Raw genomic sequence first — 27878 nt, 5'->3', positions numbered from 1 at the left:
AGCATAGGCTACAACACTCCAACAACTCCTAGCATATGCTGGGTGCGAAGACAGACAACCTGTTGAAAACTTGGAGATTTAAGGTCACACAATGTAAGGATACAAAAAAACGCCCTTTTTTGACAGAGAGAGAATGAATGGAAAAAGCAAATGAAGGTACTGTAAATACTTTCAGTGACTTGTAATGTCCATGTCTTACAGCTATAACAATGTGTTAACACATTGACATAGAAACACTGTTATTTTTTTACACTGTGTAAGCCTAGTTTATGGATATGAAGACTCAGCGTGAGAAACAGCACTTTAAATGCTATCAAGTGTTCAGAGCATTTTCTGATATGGCCTAATTATTTACCACTGAAGTATTATTAAAAATATAATGACATTTAAACACTTCTTTTTCTATCCAAGTTTAAAATGTTACATATAATGATAGTTATATGTTTTTCTTCACAAAGTTGTGTTACAATTTCAATGCATAATAACTCAATCACAACACAGATATAATGCAATTCAACTTTATTCCACTGTGTGACTGAAAAATAGCTGGACTGAGTGGAAAACTAATTCAACACTCAGAAGGTCCATTTGAGCTTTACTCTTCATCATGTCCCTTCTGTATGAAAAAGATAAGAGGAAGAGTTATCAGTTGTCGTAAATGATAAAATTAAAAAATATTTTAAAAGAAAACATTTTGCTGCTATACTTGTCAAATGGGAAATTAAAACTGCATACAACTTAATTGGTTTACTGACCTTAGAGCCAACATCACGACTTTTGGCACGCAGTTTATTGACTTGGGACTCTGCAATGTCAGCTCTTTCTTCTGCTTCATCAAGTTCATGCTGGATTTTCCGGAACTTGCTAAGATTTGTGTTTGCTTGTTCCTCCTGTGAAGTAGGATTAGCAGTTCTGAGATTAGAGCCTGAACTAGTATAATTTATCAGCAAATGTGTGATATTTAGGCCAAGACTTACAGCTTCCTCTGCAGCCCTCTTGTAAGCTTTGACCTTTAGCTGAAGCTTGTCAACTAGGTCTTGCAGACGAGCCAGATTCTTGCGGTCCTCCTCAGTCTTTTAAGATAAATGTTAACAAAAAAATGACAAAAACAGCAATTAATGTTTGAAAGTGTTGTTGTAACATTTTCTATAGGGGTTTTCAGTAATACTAATGTTCTTTTAGTTGTTGTACCTGGTAGGTCAGTTCTTTAATACGTCTCTCATATTTGCGAATTCCTTTCACTGCCTCGCTGCTCTTCTTTTGTTCTGATTCTACTTCATTCTCCAGCTCCCTCACCTGTTGGTGACATTCATAGTATGAATGTTTTTACAGCATACCACTTGCAACAGTCAGAAAACATTGTTGGGATTTAAGGAACTGTAGTATACTCACCCGAGCTTCCAGTTTCTGGACTTGTTTCTTGCCTCCTTTCATGGCAATTTGCTCTGCTTCATCCAGACGGTGCTGCAGATCTTTAATGGTCTGCTCCATGTTCTTCTTCATACGCTCCAGGTGAGAACTTGTGTCCTGCTCCTTTTTCAGTTCCTCAGCCATCATGGCAGCATCAGTGATTGCCTTTTTGGCTTTTTCTTCAGCATTCCTGCATTCTTGTACTGCCTCTTCCACTTCTGTTTGAAGCTGGGATGTGTCAGTCTCAAGCTTCTTCTTCTGATTCAAGAGGCTTGTATTCTGGACAAATGAGGCATTTGCGTTACATTAGGAACTGAATAAAAATTGATCTGTTCAAAATTATGAATAAGTCAGGTTGGGTATTGTTTCAATTCTAGCTATTCTAATTCTGATTCTGCTTTTCAATTGTGTATTTTGCAATTTTTGTAATTGCACAGACGGCTACAGGTTTATTAGGCTGCTGCCATTTTAAGACCTAATGCATGGATCCAATATACTGTTAAACCTTTGTTTTCTTTCTTAACTGTTTACGTTCAGTTAAGACATAACCTACTGTGTTTATGAGGGTATTTTGACATAATTTTGTGTTTATTTTTCCGCTCAAGCGCAAGAAGACTCAAAAAAGAACTCAATTCAGTATTCGTGCGCTATATGAGAGTTGGTTTTTGTGCGTACACTCTGGATATGCCAAGCAAAGAAAAGTGTGTGAGTTTTTCCAATTCTTGACCTTGAGTACCCAATTCCAGAACTGGAATAAATTTCCCATTCCCAACCTTAAGAATAAGCATCCATTTGCTTTACCTGGGAGTGAAGTAGCTGCACTCTTTCACTGGTATCCAGCAGCTCTTGCTCAGCAAGCTTACGGCCTCTCTCAGTTTGCTCAAGGGCTGCTCTCAGCTCCTCCAGTTCAGCTTGCAGAAGGTTGTTGCGTCGCTCTAAAATCGCAATGTTCTCCTTGAGATCATCATTTGTTCTCAGAGAGTCATCCAGCTGAAGCTGAGCATCCTGAAAGATAAGCGCAAACTTATTAAGGCAAACATTTCAACATCTCATCCATTTCAAAAGCTTTCATTCTTTTCCTAACTGATTCACAGTTTATTGATTCTGAGTGTATCTTACTTTCAGATGTGCTTGGACACTCTTGAGTTGTTTTTGAGCCTCTGCTGCTTGTCGGTTTGCCTGACTGAGCTGGATCTCCATCTCATTCAGATCCCCTTCCATCTTCTTTTTTATTCTGAGGGCCTCATTCCTGCTTCGAGTTTCTGACTCCAAGGAGCTTTGCAGAGTGTCGATGGTCCTCTGCAAATTGCGTTTGCTCTGCTCCATCTCTTCATCCTTCTCAGCTAGTTTGCGCTCAATGTCAGCCTTAATCTGGCTGAACTCTAGCTGAGCTCGCAGAATCTTACCCTCCTCATGCTCCAGTGATGCCTTTTAAACAGAAAATTGTGATCTATGATTTGGTTTGCAAAACTTTGTTTGAAAAATTATTCTGAAATATGAATATGTTTTTCAATAAGGTCAAAGCTTATTTTGATTACCTCTGCCTCTTCCAGAGCAGACTGAATCTCACTTTTTTCTTGCTCCAGCTGTTTTCTCATTTTCTCCAGCTCATGAATGCTCTTTCCTCCTTCACCAAGTTGCTCAGTGATATCGGAAATCTCCTCTAGATAAAAGAAAGAAAAAAATCATACATTTCCCTGTCTCTGCAATGCTATAAATTCTTCTTCTTCCACCACCACACTCCAAACACACTAGAAAAAGTCATTGTACTACTTTTATTATCTTTTCAATATCCCCATTTATATATTAAGATTCTTTGGAAATAAAAAAGAAAGTTATTTTAGTACATTTTGGTAAGTTAATTTACCTTGGAGATTTTTATTTTCTCTCTTCATGGTCTCCAGGTGATCCAACGATTCTTCATATGAGTTCTTCAGCTTAAAAAGTTCAGTACTCAGACATCTGGCTTCCTTCTGAGAGCTCTCTAGCTCAGCCTGTGACTCCTCGTACTTCTGCTTCCACTCAGTCAGGACCTAAAAGCATCATTTTCATTTAAGTAGGATTTCAGGTATTCAGAAAATATATTTGAGCTTAATCCCAACTCAAGAGCAAAGTTTGGTTTAGGGGTGTACGATATTGACAAAAAGAAATCTCCATATTTCCTGTGATTTTCTCGATAACGATAATTAGACAATATTTCATTGTGCTGATATTCTTCATATTCTGTGTGGTGGTCATTTCACAGCAGTGACAGAAATAATCTTTTCCAAAAAGTTGAAATAGATTTTTAATTTTTATGGAAATTTTTACCTTTATAAATGTATTTTTTAAACCTAATTATATGCATACATCATCTTTTGTGTCAATTTAATAAATGTAATAAAATGTTATTACAATAAGACACAATATGACTGTTATTAATATAATTAAATAAGTATCAAAAAAAATCATCTTTGCAATGGAGAGGAAACACCACGCTTCATCTTAAGTGGCATTCAGGCATTCATTCAGGAATGAAGCTTTTGAATATCTTAAACTGCATTCCCGTTCCCTTCACTCACTAACTTCCCTCCATCTCGTTCACTCAGATGTGCATCATTGCTTGCGTGTGAGTGCCCACTACAGGTGAAACCTTTGCAATGGCCTGAACTGGAACATCCTAAGCGTTCTGGAATCCACTATGGATTTGATTTATTATTTATTTTCACCCTTTCAAAATTGTTTAATGCAGCCTTCTATATGTATATAGATTTGTTTGGGTTGTTTTAAATATTTAAAAAGTAATTGTGTTGCATTGTGGTATATGAAGCTGCCTGCGTACAAATGAAGTAGACTTTGATTTTTACAGAGGGAGCGAGGGTCTGTCAATATAAACTTCCCTCGTCCACTTCACGAAGTGGAATGCACTTCAAAATTAGTAAAGTTTGCAAGTGTGGGTCTAAAAGTGGAGTGGGACACAGCCTTGATATTGATCTTATTTATTGATTCATCGTTGAGTCAACTGATTATTTCAAAATGCTGATTCATTCATGGCTTTGTTTAAAATATTAGATGCAACATGCAATATGGTATATCTAAAATGAAAGTTACTTAATATTAACTTCTTGTTTATTAAACTTGTATAAAATCAATATCTCATTTGTTGTCATGTTGATAACTGGATTAAAAATGCACTCTTTGTGTGATATTTATTAACTAATCTATATTAAATTATATATAAATAGACTAAATTGTGCAGTGAAAGCGTGCACTAAATGCACACTAGCACTAGTCTCATCTACCAGACTACATCACGTAGTCGTGTATGCATGCACTCTCTTGGTGTGTGTGAGGGATATGCTCGATTATGTCAGATTACACATCGTTAAAACAACAATTAGGATATTATCACAGACAATATATATTGCACACCCTTAGTCTGGTTACCTTATCAAAGTTTCTTTGCTTCTTGTCCAAGGCTGCAGCAGCTGCATTAGACCTCTCCAGGTCCACCATAAGATCTTCAATCTCATTCTGGAGTCTGTGTTTGGTCTTTTCAAGAGAAGAGCATTTAGCATTTACTGCTTCAACAGCTTCTTCAGCCTCCTGCAAACGTTGAGCCAGTTTCTTCCTGTTTTAAAAACGGAACAATATTGTGGAATGTAATTTTGTAAGTGCAACACACTCTTGCGGATAGACATTTATTATATTTTACCTTCTGTTTACGGAAGCTTGGCCAACTAACAGAAAAACTTTTTGTTCGTCTTACATTTTAAAAGAAACATAATACAACCAAAAAGCTTATCTGTCAGTTGAGAAGTTATTTGGAAAAGTCCAAATTTCTATGAAATTCGAAATAATAACATGTCTTACTTGGCTTCCTCCAGCTCCTCAGTCCTCTGAATGGCATCAGTTTCATACTTGGTTCTCCACTGAGCCACCTCAGAATTAGCTTTGGACATGCCACGCTGTAGCTCAGCTTTGGCCTCCTGCTCCTCCTCATACTGCTCTCTGAGCAGATCTGAGTCATGCCGGGCTGACTGTACAGCATGAGCGAGGGCATTCTTTGCCTGGAGGACATGTTATTGTTTAGTAATGAATGCATTTAATTTTTGAAATATTAATCAGATAATGTTTATACTCAGTTCACACCTTAGTTTCCTCCTCCAATTGCCTTTTAAGATCTTCAATTTGCTGAGTGTAAGACATCTTGCTTCTGGTTAGCTGGGTGACAAGAGAGTCTTTCTCCTCCAGCTGTCTTGAAAGTTCACCTATATTGTGTTATCATGTATTTTATTATTGTTGGTGTTCTGTCACTCGTAAGAATGAAAAAGACAGTTAATTGATTGACAGCCATACCATTTTCAGACTGTAGCTTCGATTTTTGCATTGTATAGTCATTGATACAACGCTGGCCCTCCTCAAATTTTGTCCTGTATTCATTCATTTGATCTTCCAAAGACCTGCAAGTCTTCTCAAGATTTGCCTGTATATAGTACATAATTTGTCTAGAAAATTACTTTCCAGGAAAGAAGACAAATATTAATTTGTATCAATTAATTTCTGTATTAATAATACCTTTGTCTTAACAACATGTTCCATGTTTGAGACCACATCATCTAGCTCCAGCCTGAGTTCACTTTTCTCCTTTTCCAGTTTTTGCTTGACTCTCTGCAGATTATCTATTTGCTCTCCCAGATCAGCCACACTGTCAGCTTGTTTCTTTCTCAGTGTGGCGGCAGTGGCCTCGTGCTGCAGAGTTGCCTCTTCAAGGTCTCTGCGAAGTTTCTGAAACTCTGCCTCTCGTTTCTTATTCATCTCAATCTGAGCAGATGTAGCTCCTCCAGCCTCCTCCAGTCTCTCACTGATCTCTTCCAGCTCTCTGGCTAAATCTGCTCTCTGTTTCTCCACCTTGGCTCTGGCAGCTCTTTCTGCCTCAAGCTCTTCCTCCAGCTCCTCAATACGCGCCTTGAATTAGAAAGATTTCAGGGTTGTCATTGTCTTGTTTAAAATGTTCCAATTGTTGTAAGCTCTATTTTGTTGTTACCTGAAGTTCCTTCAGTTTTTTCTGTAGCTGGATGCAAATAGTTTGTTCATCCTCGATTTTCCCATTGAGCTGACTAATCTCAAAGTCTTTCCTATATTTGGAAGAGAGATATTTGCAGTCCTTGGTCTTGAACAAAAAAATTGGGCTGTGAAAGATTGGGAGAATTTGCCTTACTTTTTAAGACGCTCCTCTAACTGCTGCTTGTCATTCTCCAGGTCCATTAAGCTTTCCTGGGTTAACTTCAAGTCTCCTTCTAGTTTCCTCTTGGCTCTTTCTAGATCCATACGGATCTTCTTTTCTTGCTCAAGAGATCCTTCCAACTGTTTTAAATAATTAAAATTGTTGATTTATTGAGCATATCAGTTGGTTTTATTGCATTTGCTTGCATCAAAAAATACAAAGGTAGATGTAAATTGTAACACTTACATCATCCACCTGCTGCTCCAGCTTTGCTTTTGCCTTGCTGAGGGTGTTGACTTTGTCCTCCTCACTTTGCAGGTCATCCAGTGTCTGCTGATGAGCTTCCTGCAAGGCCTTTTTCTCCTTGGTTAGCTTTACGATGATATCGTCTAAAGCTGCCATTTCCTCTGTCAAGTTCTTCACCTGTGAAAGAACATGGGTCATTAAGTTCTAAGTGTTTATACAATATTTGAGTTTTGTTTTGTTTAGAAATACAACCAGACCTTGTTCTCAGTAGCATGCTTCTCTTTCTCCACTTTAGCCAGCGTCAGCTCCAGATCATCAATATCTTTCTTCAGCTCAGAGCACTCATCCTCCAGCTTTCTCTTCTTAGCTGTCAGCTCTGCGTTCATCTCCTCCTCATCCTCAAGCCGCTCTGTGAGCTCTTTGGCTTTTGCCTCAAGTTGGATCTTGTTTTTGATAAGCTGATCGCATCGCTCCTCTGCATCACAGAGATTATCTTGTTCCTGTTGTTAAATTAGGTTAAAAAATAACTGTACTGCAAAAAACACATTTACTTTCCACATTTTTAAGGCACAAAATGTATTTACTAACCGCTTGAACTTGAAGCTGTAGGTCATTCTTCTCTTGGAGAAGAGACACCATTTTTTCTTCTAGTTCTTTCCTTCGTGCTTCAGATTTAGCATAAGCCTCTTTGAGCTTGGCAAATTCATCCTTCATATTTGCCATCTCTTTTTCTGCTTCTGCTGACTTGAGTAGAGGTTTGATCTTGAAGAAGAGCTTCATCCAGGGCCAATTCTTCACCCCCATGAAGGCACGTACATTCCACTGGATAACCAGTAGGGCATCCCTTTAAGGATATTCCATTGTTATGTCAATAAATATCACAAATAAAAAAAAGGTTAAGCATAATACAGTGTGCAAATTGTAATATGTGGAATTCTTGCCTTCTTTCAACTATCTTCTGGAACTCAACCCTTGCAAGGAGTCCTCTGGATCTTGCTTGAATTCCACTAATGATTAGAGATAGTCTGTCATCTCTCATTTCTTCCAGCTGACCCAGTAAACCAGCCTTAAAGAACACCTAGGCAGAATTCATTGTAGAAACATGCATTTTACTCATAGAACAACATGACCACTTTCATATTTGCGCTCATATTAAAAAATGGATATACGATCAGTTTAAGCTAAGCTTTCACCTTTGTGTGTCCAAATTTATATTGATTGTGATCAATATCCAGTGATCCCAACAGTTTCTCAGCTCCTTTCCTGCTATCTATGAACTGACCATCAGGTATGGCTGCAGGATTTAGAATTCGGTACCTGTAAAAAAGTACAGAGCATCTGTAAATATGGAAAGTGTTGTTTTGAATGTAGAGTTTAAATGTCACAGAACCAATAATAATTACCTCTGTTTGAAATCCCCATAGAGGATTCGGTTGGGGAAGCCCTTCCTGCAGATCCTAATGCCTTCTAGTACACCGTTACAGCGTAGCTGGTGCATGACCAAAGGGTTCTCCATTGCACCAGGAGTCTTAGTCTCATTAGGAATGATGCAGCGGACAAAATGAGGGTGGGTTGATCTTAGGTTTGTCATTAACTTATTCAAGTTTTCCTGTAGGAAGAAATACATGCAGAATTTAAAGCTATTCATATGATTACTTTCAAGAATTATTGACATATGTCCACTGGAGACATCTATTATTTCTTATTTTATTTTCATTCTGTATGATCAATTGAGTCTGAAATTCAACTACCCTGTGAAGCGCAGACACAGTTTGGAAGGAGGAGCCCTTCTTCTTACTTCCGCCTCCTTTACCTCCCTTACCACCCTCTTGAGCTGGTCAAACAAGGCACAATAATGACTTATAACTGGTAGTACTCAAAACACTGAAAAACACATATGAGATTCTATTGTGCATACATAACTCTTCTCGTACATACCAGATTCTGATCCAGCATAATTAGCAAATAGCATTGACAGGAGCTTGAGTGTAGACTTTTGAAAGAGACCAACAACAGTCTCATTCAGTGGGTCTTTGTTCTTTACCAGCCAGTTGTTAATATTATAGTCAACTGTACCAGCATAGTGAATTAGAGAAAAATGAGACTCTGGCTTTCCTTTGATTACTCTTGGTTTCTGGAAGTTATTTGATTTCCCAAGGTGGTTGTCATAAAGCTTTGCTTTAAATGTTGCATCACTGGCTTTGGGAAACATGCATTCCTCTTCAAGGATCGACATGATGCCCATAGGCTGAATAAAGAAATTGATATGATTGAGTTACTGATTATAGAAAATGGCTTTGTTAATTAAATAGATAAAGCAACGTTCATGTAGGAAAGCTTTATCGTCAGCCCTACTTACTTTCTCAATGAGATCAATGCAGGCCTGTAAGTCCATGCCAAAGTCAATGAACTCCCATTCAATCCCTTCTTTCTTGTACTCCTCTTGTTCCAGCACAAACATGTGGTGGTTGAAAAACTGTTGCAGTTTCTCATTGGTAAAGTTGATGCAGAGTTGCTCGAAGGTGTTGAACTGTAGTTTTAAATAGAAATGAAATAAATTTAAACTTTAGTTAAGTTAGATGAGTAATATGATTTCAGGGTGATATGATATTAGATAGTAATATATATTTTTAACATGACAACATGAGGATCTGTCCACAAAGACTTACATCAAAGATCTCAAAGCCAGCAATGTCCAGCACTCCAATAAAGTACTGGCGTGGTTGTCTGGTGTCCAGAGACTGATTGATTCTTACAACCATCCACAGGAACATCTTTTCATACACTGCCTTGGCTAGTGCACCAATAGCATAGTACACCTGAGCACAGAGAAGCATTTGGTTTGCCATTACTTATATAAATGTACCCCATTTAATTAATAGCAGACCAACTCACCTGCTGGACATTTTGCCCTTTTGTGACCCACTCATTTCCTACTTTCACTCTTGGATGGCATAGACCCTTGATTAAATCAGCAGAGTTTAGACCCATCAAATATGCAACTTTATCAGCATCTGTAAAATAAATAAGATTGTGCTATTATGCATAATAGATAGTGTTGCATTTAGTTTTCTGCTTCAGAAATTATACTCTATGCACCTTCAGTCCCATCAGCTTCTGCTTGCTCCTCCCTTTGCTTTTGTTTGAACTTCATATTGCCATAGTGCATAATGGCTCCAATAAGTTTATAGATGCCATTTTTCTCCTCCTGAGTGAAGCCTAGTACATCAAATGCTTCCTAAAGTTTAAAGAATAATACATGTAATTTGAGACCTTTACAGTGACAGAAAAACAAGAATATATTGTGATTCATTCTTACATCAGTGGCAAGTAGTTCATCTCCATCATTAATTGAGGCTACGGTGGTTTCGCCTTGGGAGATGTAAGCGTAGTCATAGGGGTTATTGGTGATAAGCAGCATCTCTGTGTCAGGAGAAAGAAAAAACTGTCAGTTTGTTACAATCTGGTACTACTGTAAAGGCCTTTGATTACAGAATATCTACTGAGACTTACCCAGCAGCTCAGGTTTCCGCTGAGAGAGGATTTGGTAGAAAATGTGATAGTCCCTTTCAGCTTTAAGCTGAAAACTTACCCTTGACTTCTCCAGAAGATCTGATATATTTACAACAACACAAAAGTTAAGTATTTGACATTTGAGTGTTTTTTGAAACCACACATAGAGTCTAGATAAAAAAAATAATGAATTATTACATGTCTCAATGTCAGCAGAAGCCAACTTTCCACTGGCACCAAAATGAATTCGGATAAATTTTCCCTAAAGAATAAAAAAAAAAAAAAAAAAGGATATTATAATTATATATTATCAAGCAGTTAAGCACAATCATTATGGCTTATAAATGCCTCATGTCTGTGTAAGAGATACTTGATTCGGATAACTTTAACTGAATTAACTTCTGACATAACATAATGTGCCTTATTTTACTGATTGCATTGTTTTGTTTTGTTTTTTTCATTATATAAATACTAAATACACTGTTACATTTATGATGGCTCAAGATGATGCTATCTGTTAACCTTATGTTCTCTTTATATCATTTTTATTTATCCAGAAGATGGTGTTATCACACTATATTTGATAGAGTTGTGACATGCATGCTATTACATTAGCTGAAATGTTAATTAGGTGATTATTTACAGAGGTCTACATAAATGTTCAATGCTGAAGCTTACAAATCTTGAGGAGTTGTCATTTCTGATGGTCTTTGCATTGCCAAAAGCTTCCAAAGCAGGGTTAGCCTGGATGATTTGATCCTCCAGGGTTCCCTTTAATGAAAAAGTAAATATTTCAGTGTGGTGTAATTGAGTTACATGTTTTTTTGTTTTGTTTTTCAGTTAATGCAGAAACGCTTATGAAAATGACACTTACCTTTTTTTCTGACCCATCTTTCTTTGCTGAGCCTCCAGCTGCAATACTTGCAAAATATTGAATGACTCTCTTTGTGTTTACAGTCTTTCCTGCACCAGATTCTCCACTACAGTAACATAGAACAGTGATCTGATCATTAATAATGGCATAATGAACTAAGGAATTATGTTAAAAGAAAAAAAATGACTTACGTGATCAGAATTGATTGATTTTCCCTGTCTGAAATGGAGAAGAATTGATCAGTTATTTTTAAATTTACATGGCTTCTATATTATCAATCTTTAAAAAGATCCAGTGATTTGTGCAAAATTCAAACAGCAGTCATTCACAAGGTTTCCTCACACTTTGCATGTTTGTTGAAACATTTTTCCCAATTTGATAACACTTTCAGCTAGAACATGAATACTCTCAGATCTGCAGAGCAGAACAAATTTCTGTCTTTGTCCATACCTGTTAGCATGTACTGATAGGCGTTATCAGAGATGGAATAGATGTGAGGAGGAGCTTCAGCCCTCTTCTTCCCTCTATAGGCTATAACCACCTCCTGGTTGTACACTGGCAACCACTTGTAAGGGTTGACAGTGACACAGAACAGCCCTGAGTATGTCTGTGGAAAAGGACAAATAAAGTTCAGTAATTGAAGCTAATTAGGTTGTATTTTCAAGTGACATTGAACTGGTCTGCTCTTACATAGATCATCCATGCTGCATAGCGCTCTTTGAGGTTAAACAGCACGGCAGGCTCATGGAGAAAGGTGAACATTGCCATGTCTTCAATTTTATCAAACTTTGGTGGGTTCTGGGGATGGATGTCAGCTTCCTTTACAGTGACAGTCTGTTAGAAGCAGGAAAAAATGTAAGCATTAGAGTAATACTCTTGTGCAAAGTGGCATCAAATTAGTGTTTTGTCCAGCTCGTATTATTACATTGTTCCAAAGGCAAACCATACTGAAGCTAACATTTAAATGATGAAGATTTCACTAATGCTGTGCTAATTGTACTAATGTAATAATACTGTTCTAATTAACAGTCCTCATCATTTATCAGCGACCACATTGACATATCTCTGTCATTGAAAGTGTCCTCCCTTTATAGAATCCTCTCCAAATGCTCGTTTTTAGTTGAGCCTACCTTGTTTTTCTCAGTCTGTACAGTGACTTTGTCACCTTCACGGCTGATAATTGAAGCTTTCACATATTCTTCATCTGGATCAGGTACAAAACACTCCTTTTTCATATCAAAGGGACGAGTTTGTGCTTCCAGACGCTCTCGATCTGACTTTCGCAGGTAGGAAGCCGCAGCTCCAAACTCTGCCATGTGAGCGTCCGCCATGATTGCCTTATCTGGAGATAAAAATTGCATAAAATTAGCATTGCTATGATCAACATTGCCTCACAGTTTTTTTTAAATACTACATGATCATAAAAAAAAAGCTTTGACATGAATATAAAACAATTCTCGTGGAAAATAAGCATGACTCGTACCTGATGTGCACCAGGTGCGGCGGCTGAAGAAGAACCTGCTAATGTAAATATCATTTTATTGTTACTCCTTAAGACTCAAATATGTGAAGTAATACTTTTTAATCTTTGTCATGTCACCAAAAACCCAATACTTAAAAGATGTATTCAGAAGAAAGCTACTTAATAAGAAGTAAAACTAATTTATCATGAAAGAAGACATTTGAATTATCTGATATTAAATGTAACTTCACTCTGCAGTTTTGGCTCAAATCTTACCCTCAGATAAAACGTCTGACTTGTCTGGACACCAACAATGAGAACTCTTTATAAAGGAACCCACCCTCCCAAATTTGGGGAAGCCATCCTACAAGGCAAGAATGCCATTGTGTCTGAGCACTATTAGGGTGCAACAAGGGTAATTATGGGTATTAGGGAGAAGCAAGAACCTGCTAGTTAAGTTTAGTCTTATCTTTGTTAAGATTTGTTAGTGCTCCATATTAGGCTTTTGTTGATAGCAGAGTGCTAATTTAGTTTAGAGAGTTAAGTGGTTTACACTTAAACTAAATGTGAATGATTAAATCCAGCCAAAATTCTTAGTGTATGTTGAATAATATGCATCTGAGCTGAATATTACTCTAAAACTTAGGACAAAGATGCACAATAGTTATGGAAAATTCTATTCTTGTGTAAGCCATCACTGCATTACTTTAGTGCCCCATGAGGGTTTAACAGCCAACAAAGGGATTCAAAATCTGGATCTCAACAAACTTTAGATGGAATTCTATATTTGTCATCTAGCATTGTTTAGAATACTCAAGAGAAGGTATCAGATTTCTGTAAAGTGATATGTTTGAACTGCATGGCATATGGGCTTTCAATTACCCAGAGAGCTTATGGGGGGGTTAATATGCAACATTGTTTTTTTGTCATCACAGCCCAGTCTTTGCAGAGACACAAACTACAATATCAGCTGGCCTCTGAGTCTGCATCTATATTAAGCATCTTAGTCTGCGGGATTTACCAGGCGGCAAGTGTCGAACAACACACACAGTGGTCTGTCACAGGTGTCATACCTCAGATTCAGTAAAATTTGATAATGATAATACAATAAAAATGTAAAGAAGAGAGAACTGGTGATGTCTCCTGGGTGGGGAACAATGTTGGTGATTGCCGTGCCATACTTCATTACCATCTACCAGCCAGCAAATGTCTCCCTCCACAACCCATGTTGTTGACAACCCATTGTTTCTTTGAGGACAAAGATAACCCTGTGACATTCCTGCAGAGTGGATCTCACTGACTGAGGAGTGAAACCACATCATCCTGTGACCCTCTGGACCTTACTTTATGTCTCTGCCTGAGATCAACTTTAGTCCGTCACCTGGCCATTATAGGTGTTTTTCCTCATAAATAAAACCAAGTGACATGTATATGCAAAGACCCATAAATATTTTACGGTATACTGAAATTCTTGCAATTGTATAGAGTCCTGTACTCATATTAATTCTTTTTTTGAGGGTCCACATGTTGGTGTTTCCATATCAGTATCCTTGGAATGTTGTGCAACTGTGAGTGATGATAGGGACACTAATCCATTGGTCTCATGGGTAGAGATTCCCTTCATATATTGCAAATATATGCAGACAGAAACATTAAAGTACAAAAATACATTATTATAATTGTGTTTTTTATTTGGCTATATGCACAATTAAAAAAAAAATCCTGGATTTGAAACATACAACTGGCAGACATAACTGAAAGGTGAGTATACTTGACAATTACCATATGGAAGGGTCAACAGATAAACAAGGAGTTAAGTGCCTGACAAGTGATAAGACTGTTCTATTCTGACACCCAGCCACAACTTTTAACGATGAATGGCGTCAAAGTGGAAAAGGAAGTGAGAAATGCCAATCCATTGCTAAAGTCTCAGTTAAGATGACCTTTTTAGTCAGAGCAGCACTTAACATTAAGAACGTCTCTCTGACACACAGGTATGTGCTTTAACATGGATTTGTTCCCTCACTAGTCATAAAATTAGATCACTGCTCTTCATGAATGTGTACCTATCACAGCAGCCAGCTGTTTTGTGTATTTAAAATGTTGCACATTTTACATTCATATCCCTAAAGATTTGTGCAGGTGTGATGACTACAACCACTATAGAGCCAAATTTGTTTGCTGTCTCACCTACTCACTGAGATCTGCTATTGACATAAAATATGACAAATTATTTAAACATGACTGTGGATTTATTAATGAACTGCAACTAATAGAAGGTATAAGTGTAAAGAAGTATAATTTTTCGTAATCTATTTGTTGCATTCTTGATGTTGAGTTCTTGTTTTACAGCATAATCTCCCTTGTAAGTTCCTACAGATTTGTCTGTGTACATTTTTGTAATATCTGTACATGAAACACATCTAAGTATAAAGATGGTCTGGCACATTGAAGTATCAATGCAGCTGTCTTAGGGTTTTGACATGTTAAGTGCTTCAGAGTAGCTCATTGAGCATGAGCCTTTATCCTTTTTATCCAACCTATTTCAAGAACCAAAGGCTTTGTTATATTCTTTTCCATTTTAGACACCACCACTTCTCTTTCTGATTCTTAAAACCTTACAAATCCTTTTTCTCTGTAATTTCGAGTTTGGAGTAAAGTTCTGCTCAGCACAGTCCATGATGCTTATTGGTTACATTGAATTAATTTAAAATCATTGTTTAGCTCTTGTTCAAACCATATTGAAACTCATTTGTGATTTCTATTTTATTTTATGATTCCACTTGCCACAGGACATGTTCACCATTAGAGCTCAGAGTTCTGTATGTTTGAGGCACAGCAAAAAAATACAAAAGAACCTAACAAGCTGTGATAGACATGGAGGGATCTCTATGTATCTTTTGATAAACAATCTCTGGGGATACAAATGTTCATTCTTAGTCAAATTAATAATATCATGTTCTGAGAATTAAATTGTAGAGTCATTCCCCTGGTTTCACGGACAAGGTTTAACATACAAATAATACAGATTAAAATGCGTGTTTGTTTGTTTTTTTTTTTAAAACTGAAAGCAGCTTGACATAAAATATGCTTTGTCTTAAGATGCACACCAGTGATGTTTTTTCTTTTCTTCTTAGACACATTTATAAAAGCTATGTAAATGCCATAATTGAACTAAAGTCTTATTGTGGCTTAATCTAAGCCCCATCTGTGAAACCAGGCCATTATACAATATGATATAACTTGGACCAAATAAAGTAGTCGTCTCCATAAACATACAAGAAAACAGAATAGATGCAGAGTGACTTTATTTCATGTAAGTGAGGAAATGGTGAACACTGTACAATAGTGTACACAGAGAAAGGCAAGCAAATAAAGGTGATTTCAGATGATTTTCAGGACTTCACTCTTCATCAAATCCTTTCTGTGAGAGAACAATGTTGATGAGGGGAAAGTTAGACAATTATTAAGGAAAGATGTTGTAAAATGTTAAGAGCCGAAAACATTGATGACTTAACCTTTGGTTTATGTCCAATCTTAGGCTCACTTATGAGATTGTCCCTACCTGTAATAAACACCAACTACTGGCTAGCAAGTGACAAATTGGCTATTAAAAGCATGGGATTTGTTCCATCCAATCTGAAGTCATGTGATTCCATGAGCTCTTTAACATTTCCATTAATGATCATTTACATGTGTCCACTGTACCTTTGGCCCCACATCACGACTTTTAGCACGCAGTTTGTTCACTTGAGATTCAGCAATATCAGCCCTTTCTTCTGCCTCATCTAGTTCATGCTGCAGCTTACGGAATTTGCCGAGGTGAGTGTTTGCCTGTTCTTCCTATTACAGGATGCAAGCATGACATAGGACATCAGTATACGTTAGACAACACCATCCACAGTGACTAGTACTATTTCAAGAGCACTTACAGCTTCCTCTGCAGCTCTTTTGTAAGCTTTGACTTTTAGTTGCAGCTTGTCGACCAAATCCTGAAGACGGGCTATGTTTTTACGGTCCTCTTCAGTCTAGAGTCATACAACTAAAGATTAATTCAGTGTAGACGATTTATTTGAACCATTATCAAACTTATTCACTTGCCCATGCAGTCTAAATCTTTTAATCCCACCTGATATGTCAGCTCCTTGATGCGGCGTTCATATTTACGGATACCCTTCACAGATTCACTGCTTCTCTTCTGTTCAGCTTCAATTTCACCTTCCAGCTCTCTTACCTAGGAGGGATGCAGTAGATCTACATTAGCCATTGCTTTATTCATCTCTTCTTAAATGAGCAAGAGCCCCAAGAAAAGCAGAGGACTGTGATTACTCACCCTGGTCTCCAGTTTCTGGACTTGTTTCTTGCCTCCTTTCATAGCAATTTGCTCTGCTTCATCCAGACGGTGCTGCAGATCTTTAATGGTCTGCTCCATGTTCTTCTTCATACGCTCCAGGTGAGAACTTGTGTCCTGCTCCTTTTTAAGTTCCTCAGCCATCATGGCAGCATCAGTGATTGCCTTTTTGGCTTTTTCTTCAGCATTTCTGCATTCTTGCACTGCCTCTTCCACCTCACCCTGAAGCTGGGAAGCGTCAGCCTCTAGCTTTTTCTTCTGATTTAGGAGACTGGTGTTCTGTATGAGAAGGTTTCTGTTACAGTGGTCATTTGAAATTTAACCTTTCAACAAAAAATACAAAAAGCCTCTTGATGGTTTACCTGAGAATGCAAAAGCTGTACTCTCTCAGTGACATCGAGCAGCTCTTGCTCAGAAAGTTTGCGTCCACGCTCTGTTTGTTCCAGAACAGCTCTAAGCTCCTCCAGTTCGGCCTGAAGCAAGGTATTGCGTCTCTCTACAAGTGCAATGTTCTCCTTAAGATCATCATTGGCTCGAAGAGAGTCATCAAGCTGAAGCTGGGAGTCCTACAAAATTTTCCATTAAGGAAAGCCAAGGTTACTTTTGTAGACATAGAAAGTGAATTTCATGTAACCCTTTTTTACCTTTAGGTGGGCCTGGACAGACTTGAGTTGTTTTTGAGCCTCAGCTGCCTGTCTGTTAGCCTGACTCAGCTGGATCTCCATTTCATTTAGATCTCCTTCCATTTTCTTCTTTATCCTGAGAGCCTCATTCCTGCTACGTGTTTCAGACTCCAAAGCACTTTGCAAGGTGTCTATGGTCCTCTGTTGGTTTCTCTTTGACTGCTCCATTTCCTCATCTTTCTCAGACAGCTTGCGCTCAATGTCAGCTTTTATTTGGTTAAATTCAAGCTGGGCCCTAAGGATTTTACCCTCCTCGTGCTCCAGAGAACCCTGTAAAAAACAAAATAAGCTTATATAATCATTACACTTCGTTTCATTTGTTTGTTTGTTTTTTGTGGCCACCCTTTTACCTCAGCCTCTTCCAGAGCAGCTTGTATCTCAGCTTTTTCTTGTTCCAGCTGCTTACGGATTTTCTCCAAATCGTGGATTGTCTTCCCGCTCTCGCCAAGCTGTTCGGTCAGATCAGAGATCTCCTCTAAAGGAAAAATCACATTACCATTTGGATAGCCCATAAAGACGTAAATACTAAAACAAATAGATACTTGTAATTTTGTGCAAACATGTACAAAGTAGTAGAATTCTGTATAGCAAGAACCTTGCAGAATCTTGTTCTCTCTCTTCAAGGTCTCCAGGTGATCCAAAGATTCCTCATAGGAGTTTTTCAGCTTGAACAGTTCTGTGCTCAAAGACCTTGCCTCCTTCTGAGAGCTCTCCAGTTCACACTGAGACTCCTCATACTTCTGTTTCCATTCAGATAAGACCTGAAAGGAAAAAAATGTCAAAATACATTTTGATAATGAATGTTGATCTAGTAATAATTTCATAAAATTAATTTATTGCAATTTTTTACATTGATAAGTTGAAATGGATTTTATAGTAGTGAAAACTTGGTCAGCTTTTACTAGCTAATTCAATAAATTCTAACTTGCTAATTGGTAAAACAATGCTTTGATAGCATTAACATAGCTGCATGAGTATGGCAATATAGAACATTTAACATCTATCTGTTGTCAAACCAAGCTGATGCTTCAATCGTCACCATGATGGTAATCCCCCAAAAACCCAACATAACAGAAAATCTTCACAATTAGCACAGCAAAATATTAAATACTACTAAATCACAAAACTCAAAACAATTAAACAATTAATACAATCAATTAATTGCAATATATAAAGGTAAACTAATATAATTATGTTGACTGAATGTTCTCTAAAAGCCTCTCGTTTAAATACTACCTTATCAAAGTTTCTTTGTTTCTTGTCTAAAGCTGCTGCAGCGGCGTTGGATCTCTCCACATCCACCATCAAATCTTCGATTTCATTCTGGAGTCTGTGTTTAGTCTTTTCAAGGGAAGAGCATTTAGCATTGACTGCCTCCACAGCCTCTTCAGCCTCCTGCAAACGCTGTGCCAGTTTCTTCCTGCACAAAAGTAATTAAAAGAACAGTCTTTTGATAAGTGGAACTCCAAAAAAAATCACAAAACTGATCAAATGTGCTGAGCCTTGACTTGTTTTTAGAGATCAATGCAAGAAACAGAAGCAGGATGGGTCCTTTTGAATGGTTCCCAATATCCTGTATATTCATGTCATCAGAGTTTCATATCTTACTTGGCTTCCTCCAGCTCCTCAGTCCTCTGAATGGCATCAGTTTCATACTTGGTTCTCCACTGAGCCACCTCCGTATTAGCTTTAGACATGCTTCTCTGTAGCTCAGCTTTGGCCTCCTGCTCCTCCTCATACTGCTCTCTGAGCAGATCTGAGTCATGCCGGGCTGACTGTACAGCATGAGCGAGGGCATTCTTTGCCTAGAAAAATATTTGTTTGATCACGTTGTTATAAAAATGTACTTCTTGATTCTCGTTTACTTCAAGAATAAGCAGTACTAGAAATATAGGAGAAGTGGACAAGTGTATGTTACCTTCATCTCTTCATCTAACTGCCTTTTCAGGTCCTCCAGTTGTTGACTAAAGGAGTTCTTACCCCTTGTCAGCTGAGAGATTAATGATTCCTTTTCTTCTAACTGTCTTGCAAATTCATCTAATGTTTTGAAAGAAACAGACAAATAAACTGTTGTTGTCTTAAAAATGTCTAAATTTTAGACACAAGATTGCTGATTTACCATTTTCTGCCTGAAGCTTTGCCTTCTGGGTTGTAAAGTCATTGAGGGCCCTTTGAGTTTCTTCACACCTGTTGCGGTATTCATTCAATTGATCTTCCAGAGTTCTGTTCATTTTCTCCATATTAGTCTATTTGAGTAAATATTGCATTAGTATAGGCATTCTCAACAAGTAAAAACTACACAAAAAAGAAAAGTCAGCCAATTTACCTTGGACTTGACAATATGCTCCATGCTGGAGGCCACATCATCTAGCTCCAGCCTGAGTTCACTTTTCTCCTTTTCCAGTTTTTGCTTGACTCTCTGCAAATTGTCAATCTGCTCTCCAAGTTCAGCCACACTGTCAGCTTGTTTCTTTCTCAGTGAGGCGGCAGTGGACTCATGCTGCAGAGTTGCCTCTTCAAGGTCTCTGCGAAGTTTCTGAAACTCTGCCTCTCGTTTCTTATTCATCTCAATCTGAGCAGATGTAGCTCCTCCAGCCTCCTCCAGTCTCTCACTGATCTCTTCCAGCTCTCTGGCTAAATCTGCTCTCTGTTTCTCTACCTTGGCTCTGGCAGCTCTTTCTGCCTCAAGCTCTTCCTCCAGCTCCTCAACTCTAGCCTAGCATAAAGAGAAGTTAAGTTTTTCACTTCAAAATGAACAAATGAACATCAACAGAACAGATAGTTAAGTATGGTATTATAAGTACCTGCAGTTCCTTGAGTTTCTTTTGTAGTTGGATAATTATGTTTTGTTCATCATCAATTTTACTGTTGAGCTGACTGATTTCAAAATCTTTTCTGAAAATGAAATCATGGATTTTATTTCATAGAATGTAAAAAATTCAAAACAACAATAATAAACTAATGAAGTAGTTTGTCTTACTTCTTCAGCCGTTCTTCCAGTTGCTGCTTGTCATTCTCCAGGTCCATTAAGCTTTCCTGGGTTAACTTCAAGTCTCCTTCAAGTTTCCTCTTAGCTCTTTCTAGATCCATTCTGATTTTCTTTTCTTGCTCTAGAGATCCTTCAAGCTAACATATTTAACATAAGAAATTCTTAATGTGCTGCAACAAACATGCATGTTATCTTCACATCACATATAAGGAACTTGGCTTACTTACATCATCCACCTGCTGCTCCAACTTTGTTTTTGCCTTAGTGAGGGTGTTGACTTTGTCCTCCTCACTTTGCAGGTCATCCAGTGTCTGCTGATGAGCTTCCATCAGGGCTTTTTTCTCTTTTGTCAGCTTGGCAATGATATCATCTAAAGCTGCCATTTCTTCAGTCAGGTTCTTCACCTGTGTGTATAAAGCTAATATTAAGTAAATACTTTTTAAAGAAATAGACATTTCCTTTTTACAGTTAATTAGAGTTTGTATGAAACCTTGTTCTCAGTAGCATGCTTCTCTTTCTCCACTTTAGCCAGAGTCAGCTCCAGATCATCAATATCTTTCTTCAGCTCAGAGCACTCATCCTCCAGCTTTCTCTTCTTAGCTGTCAGCTCTGCGTTCATCTCCTCCTCATCCTCAAGCCGCTCTGTGAGCTCTTTGGCTTTAGCCTCCATCTGAATCTTATTTTTGATCAGACCTTCACACCTCTCTTCAGCATCACAGAGATTATCTTGTTCCTTTGAAAAGATCAATGGATAAAATTGCATACTGCTTATTCCAATCTTTTATTGATACAATTTTACAAACTTACCGCCTGCACTTGAAGTTGAAGATCATTCTTTTCTTGAAGAAGAGTCACCATTTTTTCCTCAAGTTCTTTTTTACGAGCTTCAGACTTTGCATAAGCTTCCTTGAGCTTTAAGAACTCCTCTTTCATATTGGCCATTTCCTTCTCTGCTTCAGCAGATCTCAGTAATGGTTTAATTTTAAAGAAGAGTTTCATCCATGGCCAATTCTTGACACTCATGAATGCACGTACATTCCACTGAATCACAAGCAAGGCATCCCTTTTAGTAGACAAAGAATAAAAAATACAATTAACACCATTTAAAATTTGATAGCACATATAAACACACATCGCTAGTTTATATTATAATGTATGAGATAAGCATTACCTGCGTTCTACCATCTTTTGGTACTCAGCTCTTGAGAGAAGACCTCGAGACCTTGCTTGAATTCCTGTGATTATCTTTGATAGACGCTCATCTCTCATCTCCTCCAGTTGGCCAAGAAGACCAGCCTTAAAAAATACCTGATGTAATAGCGGACATTAAGTTATCACAATCTTTTCCTTTAACAGCATTTCAATTATTCCTAGTAGTTGGTGTTACATGACTTACCTTAGTGTGCCCAAACCTGTACTGCTGGTGGTCAATCTCCAGAGAGCCCAACAGTTTCTCTGCTCCTTTCTTGCTGTCTATGAACTGTCCCTCAGGGATAGCTGTAGGGTTTAAGATGCGATATCTGCAGAATCACAGTAGGAGGTATTTAAAAATTAAACAAGAAATTATTGCAGTTCATTCTATTAATATTTTCCTTCCCTTAACCCATGGTACCTCTGTTTAAAGTCCCCATAGAGGATTCGGTTGGGGAAGCCCTTCCTGCAGATCCTAATGCCTTCTAGTACACCGTTACAGCGTAGCTGGTGCATGACCAAAGGGTTCTCCATTGCACCAGGAGTCTTAGTCTCATTAGGGATGATGCAGCGGACAAAGTGAGGATGTGTTGATCTCAGGTTTGTCATTAACTTGTTAAGATTCTCCTGTAAGGATTCACTTGTTAGCTAATTTGACTAGGATTAAACAAATAGTTTTTAGGTATTGACAGACATTGACACACCCTGTGAAGTGCAGACACTGTCTGGAATGATGACCCTTTCTTCTTCTTTTCCTTTTTTCCACTTGCACTGTCTGCTGGAAAAAATATAATTAAAAAAAAATTGTAATTTGTGAATAATTCATAAATGTTTAATGATAGAGCTAAACTACCAAGAAATTTCCTTGATGCAGTGTGGACACTATTGATTTATAGCTTGATTTTCACATGTCATATGACCTCACATTACTTAAAGTATGGTACTTCAAAACTGATAGTGTCAGTTATTGAAAAGACATTACAAGCTTACCTGCATCTGCGCTTGCATAGTTGGCAAACAATAAAGCCAACAACTTCAGCGAGGATTTCTGGTACAATCCAACCACGGTTTCATTAAGAGGGTCCTTATTCTTTACCAGCCAGTTGTTGATGTTGTAATCCACTGTACCAGCATAGTGAACCAGGGCGAAGTGAGCCTCTGGCTTGCCCTTTATAAGCCTGGGTTTCTGGAAGTTATTTGATTTCCCAAGGTGGTTGTCATAAAGCTTTGCTTTAAAGGTTGTGTCACTGGCTTTGGGAAACATGCATTCCTCTTCAAGGATCGACATGATGCCCATAGGCTTAAGGAATCAGGAATATGGAGAAATGGTGATGTCAAAGAAACACATATATTCTTGCTGTAATTAAAACTTGTTGTTTTAATAATTGGTGACTTACTTTCTCAATGAGATCAATGCAGGCCTGTAAGTCCATGCCAAAGTCAATGAACTCCCATTCAATCCCTTCTTTCTTGTATTCCTCTTGTTCCAGCACAAACATGTGGTGGTTGAAAAACTGTTGCAGTTTCTCATTGGTAAAGTTGATGCAGAGTTGCTCAAAGGTGTTGAACTGTACATAAATTTGTAATAGCAAAATTGCAGTAAGTGTTTTATGTACAACAATTATAGATATTTGAAATGCTGAGGTGTAACCTCGGGTGTGTTAAGATAAGAATTCAGTACTCACATCAAAGATCTCAAAGCCAGCAATATCCAGCACTCCAATGAAGTACTGGCGTGGCTGCTTTGTCTCCAGGGACTGGTTGATTCTCACCACCATCCAGAGAAACATTTTCTCATACACTGATTTTGATAAGGCACCAATAGCAGAGTACACCTGAAATAACCACCGCATAAAAGTTTTTTTTTTCTTTTTTCTTTTTTTCTCTTATTGTTGTCAGCTTGGATTAAGACAACTTACTTGCTGGACACTTTGTCCCTTAGTGACCCACTCATTTCCAACTTTGACCCTTGGATGGCAAAGACCCTTAATAAGGTCAGCAGAATTTAGACCCATTAGATAGGCTGCTTTGTCAGCATCTGGAAATCAAGAGTCCTTACATAAAGCATGACTGAAAGAAAGAAATGAATTTGCTGCATTTGAATGTGAGCTTTCATTCCTTGCCTTCCGTTCCATCAGATTCCGCTTGTTCCTCTCGCTGCTTTAGCTTGAACTTCATGTTGCCGAAGTGCATTATGGCTCCAGTCAGCTTGTACACAGAGTTCTTTTCTTCTTGTGTAAAGCCCAATACATCAAAGGCACTCTGTGAAAGTAGAATTCTTAGGTATGTTAGTGCCTTAAGACATGAATGTTATGTGGCCAAAGATCATTATGGTGTTTAACCAGCTTTGGTAACACTTCAATTCTCACTATTAACTAGATGCTTATTAGCATGCATATTACTAGGATGTTGGCTGTTTATATACTTATAAAGCACATATTTAGCCTTATTCTGCATTACCTTCTACATCCCGTAATTTTACCCAATACCTTAACTTAAATGCTACAAAAACTACCTTACTAACTTATTAATAAGCAGTATATTAGGAGTTTATTGAGGCAAAAGTCGTAGTTAATAGTGAATATGTGTTCCCCATACTAAAGTTTTACCCAAGCTTTAATGACAAGAAACTTACATCTGTGGCCATTAACTCATCAGCATCATCAATGGAAGCAACTGTTGTCTCTCCCTGAGAGATGAATGCGTAGTCATAGGGGTTTGCTGTCACTAGCATCATCTCTGTTTAAAGAGAGAGAGAGAGAGAGAGAGAGAGAGAGAGAGAGAGAGAGAGAGAGAGAGAGAGAGAGAGAGAGAGAGAGAGAGAGAGAGAGAGAGAGAGTACAAGATTACATTCAACTCTGTCTAGATTTTGTATTATTTGTGTCTCTGAAGTTACTTTATTTGTTCACCAAGGAGCTCAGGTTTTTTGTTGGATAAGATTTGATAGAAGATGTGATAGTCTCTCTCAGCCTTTAACTGAAAGACCACACGAGACTTCTCCAGGAGATCTAGACAAACATTAAGAACATAGTTTTATAATGTACAAGTGGTCCGCTATAATTTGTAATTTGCATTTGAACGGGGATCATTTTGACAACATTGGAACATTGGAAATCCATTTTTAGTACATTGTTGTCATGTAAACGTACACTAGAATTAAATTACATGTAAAATTAATTAAAAGTTTGCAAAAAAAGAGCAATGACATACATGTTTCAATGTCAGCAGATGCCAGTTTTCCCCTTGTATCGAAGTGAATTCGAATAAACTTTCCCTAAAGAAAAATGTTGAACAGCCTCCTTACACCGTGTTGCATAAAAGTGATTATGCTCTGCAATTTTGATTTAGTACACGTTCACTTACAAATCTTGAGGAGTTGTCATTTCTGATGGTCTTAGCATTACCAAAGGCCTCCAATGCAGGGTTGGCCTGGATGATTTGATCCTCCAGGGTTCCCTATAGATAAAGAGATCAAAAACATATGTAAAACATTAGGTATCAAAAGCTTTGTCACCACATCTATCTGTCCCCTTCGTAAAGAATCACCTTGTTCTGAGCAGCCGCGTCCTTTTTCGCTCCACTTGCTGCAATGCTGGCGAAGTACTGAATGACTCTTTTAGTATTAACAGTTTTCCCAGCACCAGACTCTCCACTAGGGTCATAAATAAACACTATCATCATGAGAAATGGATGGCATGGCCACAATGTTCAAAACGAGGGTTCTTCAACTCAGCAGATAAAATTTGTCAGTGAAATCAAAACTGTATCAAAAGGCTGGAATACAGTGTGCAAGTTGAATATATTACTTATAGAGTCTACTTGAATTGTATGGACAATCAGAATGAAAGTTCTACAAGATATCTTTGTGGAAGAAGTAATGACATATGACTTTTAACGAAGTGTAGATGATGCTTTTAATGCCATATAAACAGAAATACACAAAACTTCTCCTTACTCTGACAAAAGTTAAGTAACAATAGAGTGACTTTACATGCAGTGTGCTTTGTCACTTACGTGATAAGAATAGACTGGTTTTCTCTGTCTGTTCAAGGAAAGAATAGCATAAATATCCGTTATTGTTTGCTGTTATTTATTGGTGCTGATTTCATTGTGTAAATTGTATCCCATTTTGTTGTAGTTGGTTATTTTGTTGAGAATTACCTGACAGCATGTACTGATAGGCGTTATCAGAGATGGAATAGATGTGAGGAGGAGCTTCAGCCCTCTTCTTCCCTCTATAGGCGTTAACCACTTCCTGGTTGTACACTGGCAACCACTTGTAAGGGTTGACAGTGACACAGAACAGCCCTGAGTATGTCTGTGGAACAGAAGTAGAGTTTTAAATTAAAATTATAAGTGTTTGGTTTCAGAAAAGCAGCTGAGACTCCTGTGTACTCACATAGATCATCCATGCTGCATAGCGCTCTTTGAGGTTATACAGCACAGCAGGCTCATGGAGAAAGGTCAGCATTGCCATGTCTTCAATTTTATCAAATTTGGGAGGATTCTGTTGCATAATGTCACTCTCTTTGACAGTGACAGTCTGTACAAATAAAGGATCAAGTTTAGAGAAGAGTTTTCCAACCAAAAAACCCAAGTGAACTGTAGGACAGTGTGATCGTGCTGGAAATCAATTCCAAATTAAATTGAATAAAAATATATTTTAAAACACAAGTGTTAAAGTGTTAAAAGTAAAACAAGCTAACAGCAAGGCATCAATAAAAAATTATGGTTTAGACTTGTACAATGTTCAGCATAAATGATTTCAGTACACAGTTGATCTGTTCAATGCATTGTTCATTATGTAGCCTATTTTGAGACTTTTGAGAAATGAAGCCTCCTTAAAAAAAGGAAGCATATGTTAAATATTTTTTATGAATGCGTGTGTAAAATGAGTTCATACCAGTAATGATTTTGGATCATACTAAAAAAAATCAAAATTATGTGTAGTGGGTGATCAAATATTCACAGAAACCTAAGTGTTTCATAAAAGACAGATATATCATTCTTTTTTTACCGACCTTCCCTCCCTGTGTCTCCACAGTGACTTTGCCACCCTCTCGACTGGTGATGGTGGCTTTAACAAACTCCTCCACTGAATCCGGCACAAAGCATTCCTTCTTCAAGTCGAATAGTTTCGTTTGCGCCTCTAGACGCTCTCTGTCAGACTTCCGCAGGTAAGGGGCTGCGGCCCCAAAAACTGCCATTTCAGCATCACCCATAGTTAACCTTAAATTGTAATAAAAGAAGGAATTGTGAACTAGAAAGAAGAACTAGAATCCAGCAATTTTCAATCCAATTGTCCATTGCTTTCATCGGCAACATAGGCTTACCTATTAGGTTAATGACAGACAGCAGATGCAGATGGAGGCTCCAGGTGTTTGCGATTCCTCCTAAAATACAGAGAAAAATGCACTCATAAAGTGTATGTACAGATAAATATAACACAAAAACAGTACAGCAATAGCAAATTCACATAGTCCTAGGAAAGAAGATACACACGAAAAACCACACAGGGACCGACGAGCAGTATGCTGAGATTCAGCCCAATAGCAGAGATGGGATTTATAACCTCGATTGCCCTAACCCTATAAGGCCAAGGACATCTGACCTGTGAGCCCCCCTCCTGGTGTAAGCATATCAAACACACTAAAACAAGCCAATCTTTTGGTGCCCTGGCACTTAGAGGTGTACCATTGTAAGCATTCAGGCTGATGGCCAGGAATGCTGAATATCTTTAGTGTGAGTCACAGGAATACATATTCTCCATCTCGGACTCTTTGGCCCTTCACCTATCACTCACACATTAATTTATCTAGGCCCCACTCTTATCTGTAGTTTTGTTACGGCCCAGGACACTGTGTTTCAAAGGTGTGGGGGTCTGGCCTTTCCTCAGGGCAGCGTCCACTATGCTGATACTGTGGTTAAATCAAGCCAAGTGCTTTAGTCCTTT

The 27878-nt window shown here is 37.9% G+C and overlaps 2 protein-coding genes across 3 annotated transcripts; both read right to left on the bottom strand.

Moving 5' to 3' along the window:
- Positions 1-502: 502 nt before the first annotated feature.
- On the bottom strand, positions 503-13003 carry LOC137090086 (myosin-7-like). The gene is made up of 39 exons (XM_067453798.1): positions 12988-13003; positions 12733-12770; positions 12380-12591; positions 11940-12083; positions 11700-11856; positions 11441-11468; positions 11250-11355; positions 11054-11146; positions 10574-10637; positions 10376-10474; positions 10182-10285; positions 9962-10100; positions 9758-9876; positions 9532-9681; positions 9222-9392; positions 8801-9110; positions 8614-8696; positions 8266-8471; positions 8056-8179; positions 7804-7940; positions 7451-7706; positions 7120-7362; positions 6863-7039; positions 6611-6756; positions 6437-6527; positions 5968-6357; positions 5749-5875; positions 5542-5660; positions 5263-5459; positions 4837-5020; positions 3278-3443; positions 2949-3073; positions 2530-2838; positions 2212-2415; positions 1393-1689; positions 1192-1296; positions 978-1073; positions 756-890; positions 503-616 (listed from the first exon to the last, which is right to left on the bottom strand). The coding sequence occupies exons 3-39, from the start codon at positions 12578-12580 to the stop codon at positions 596-598; spliced, it is 5823 nt and encodes a 1940-aa protein (XP_067309899.1). The 5' UTR covers positions 12581-12591; positions 12733-12770; positions 12988-13003; the 3' UTR covers positions 503-595.
- A 2999-nt stretch (positions 13004-16002) lies between these two features.
- Positions 16003-27511, bottom strand: LOC137090085 (myosin-7-like). 2 transcript variants are annotated; one of them, XM_067453796.1, is made up of 39 exons: positions 27428-27511; positions 27259-27318; positions 26947-27154; positions 26325-26468; positions 26087-26243; positions 25940-25967; positions 25472-25577; positions 25289-25381; positions 25136-25199; positions 24835-24933; positions 24561-24664; positions 24049-24187; positions 23845-23963; positions 23611-23760; positions 23323-23493; positions 22916-23225; positions 22630-22703; positions 22347-22552; positions 22131-22254; positions 21906-22042; positions 21542-21797; positions 21225-21467; positions 20962-21138; positions 20726-20871; positions 20550-20640; positions 20072-20461; positions 19865-19991; positions 19664-19782; positions 19354-19550; positions 18982-19165; positions 18341-18506; positions 18096-18220; positions 17707-18015; positions 17425-17628; positions 17045-17341; positions 16841-16945; positions 16644-16739; positions 16420-16554; positions 16003-16135 (listed from the first exon to the last, which is right to left on the bottom strand). In XM_067453796.1, the coding sequence occupies exons 3-39, from the start codon at positions 27145-27147 to the stop codon at positions 16115-16117; spliced, it is 5814 nt and encodes a 1937-aa protein (XP_067309897.1). In that variant the 5' UTR covers positions 27148-27154; positions 27259-27318; positions 27428-27511; the 3' UTR covers positions 16003-16114. The 2 variants fall into 2 exon arrangements, with proteins under 2 accessions (XP_067309897.1, XP_067309898.1); XM_067453797.1 differs by having other exon boundaries at positions 22630-22700.
- Positions 27512-27878: the final 367 nt, after the last annotated feature.

This window comes from Pseudorasbora parva, chromosome 9, assembly GCF_024679245.1.
Source record: "Pseudorasbora parva isolate DD20220531a chromosome 9, ASM2467924v1, whole genome shotgun sequence".
Lineage (NCBI taxonomy): Eukaryota > Metazoa > Chordata > Actinopteri > Cypriniformes > Gobionidae > Pseudorasbora > Pseudorasbora parva.
Note: the sequence above shows the minus strand (reverse complement) of the source record. Positions and strands in the feature narration are given on the sequence as shown.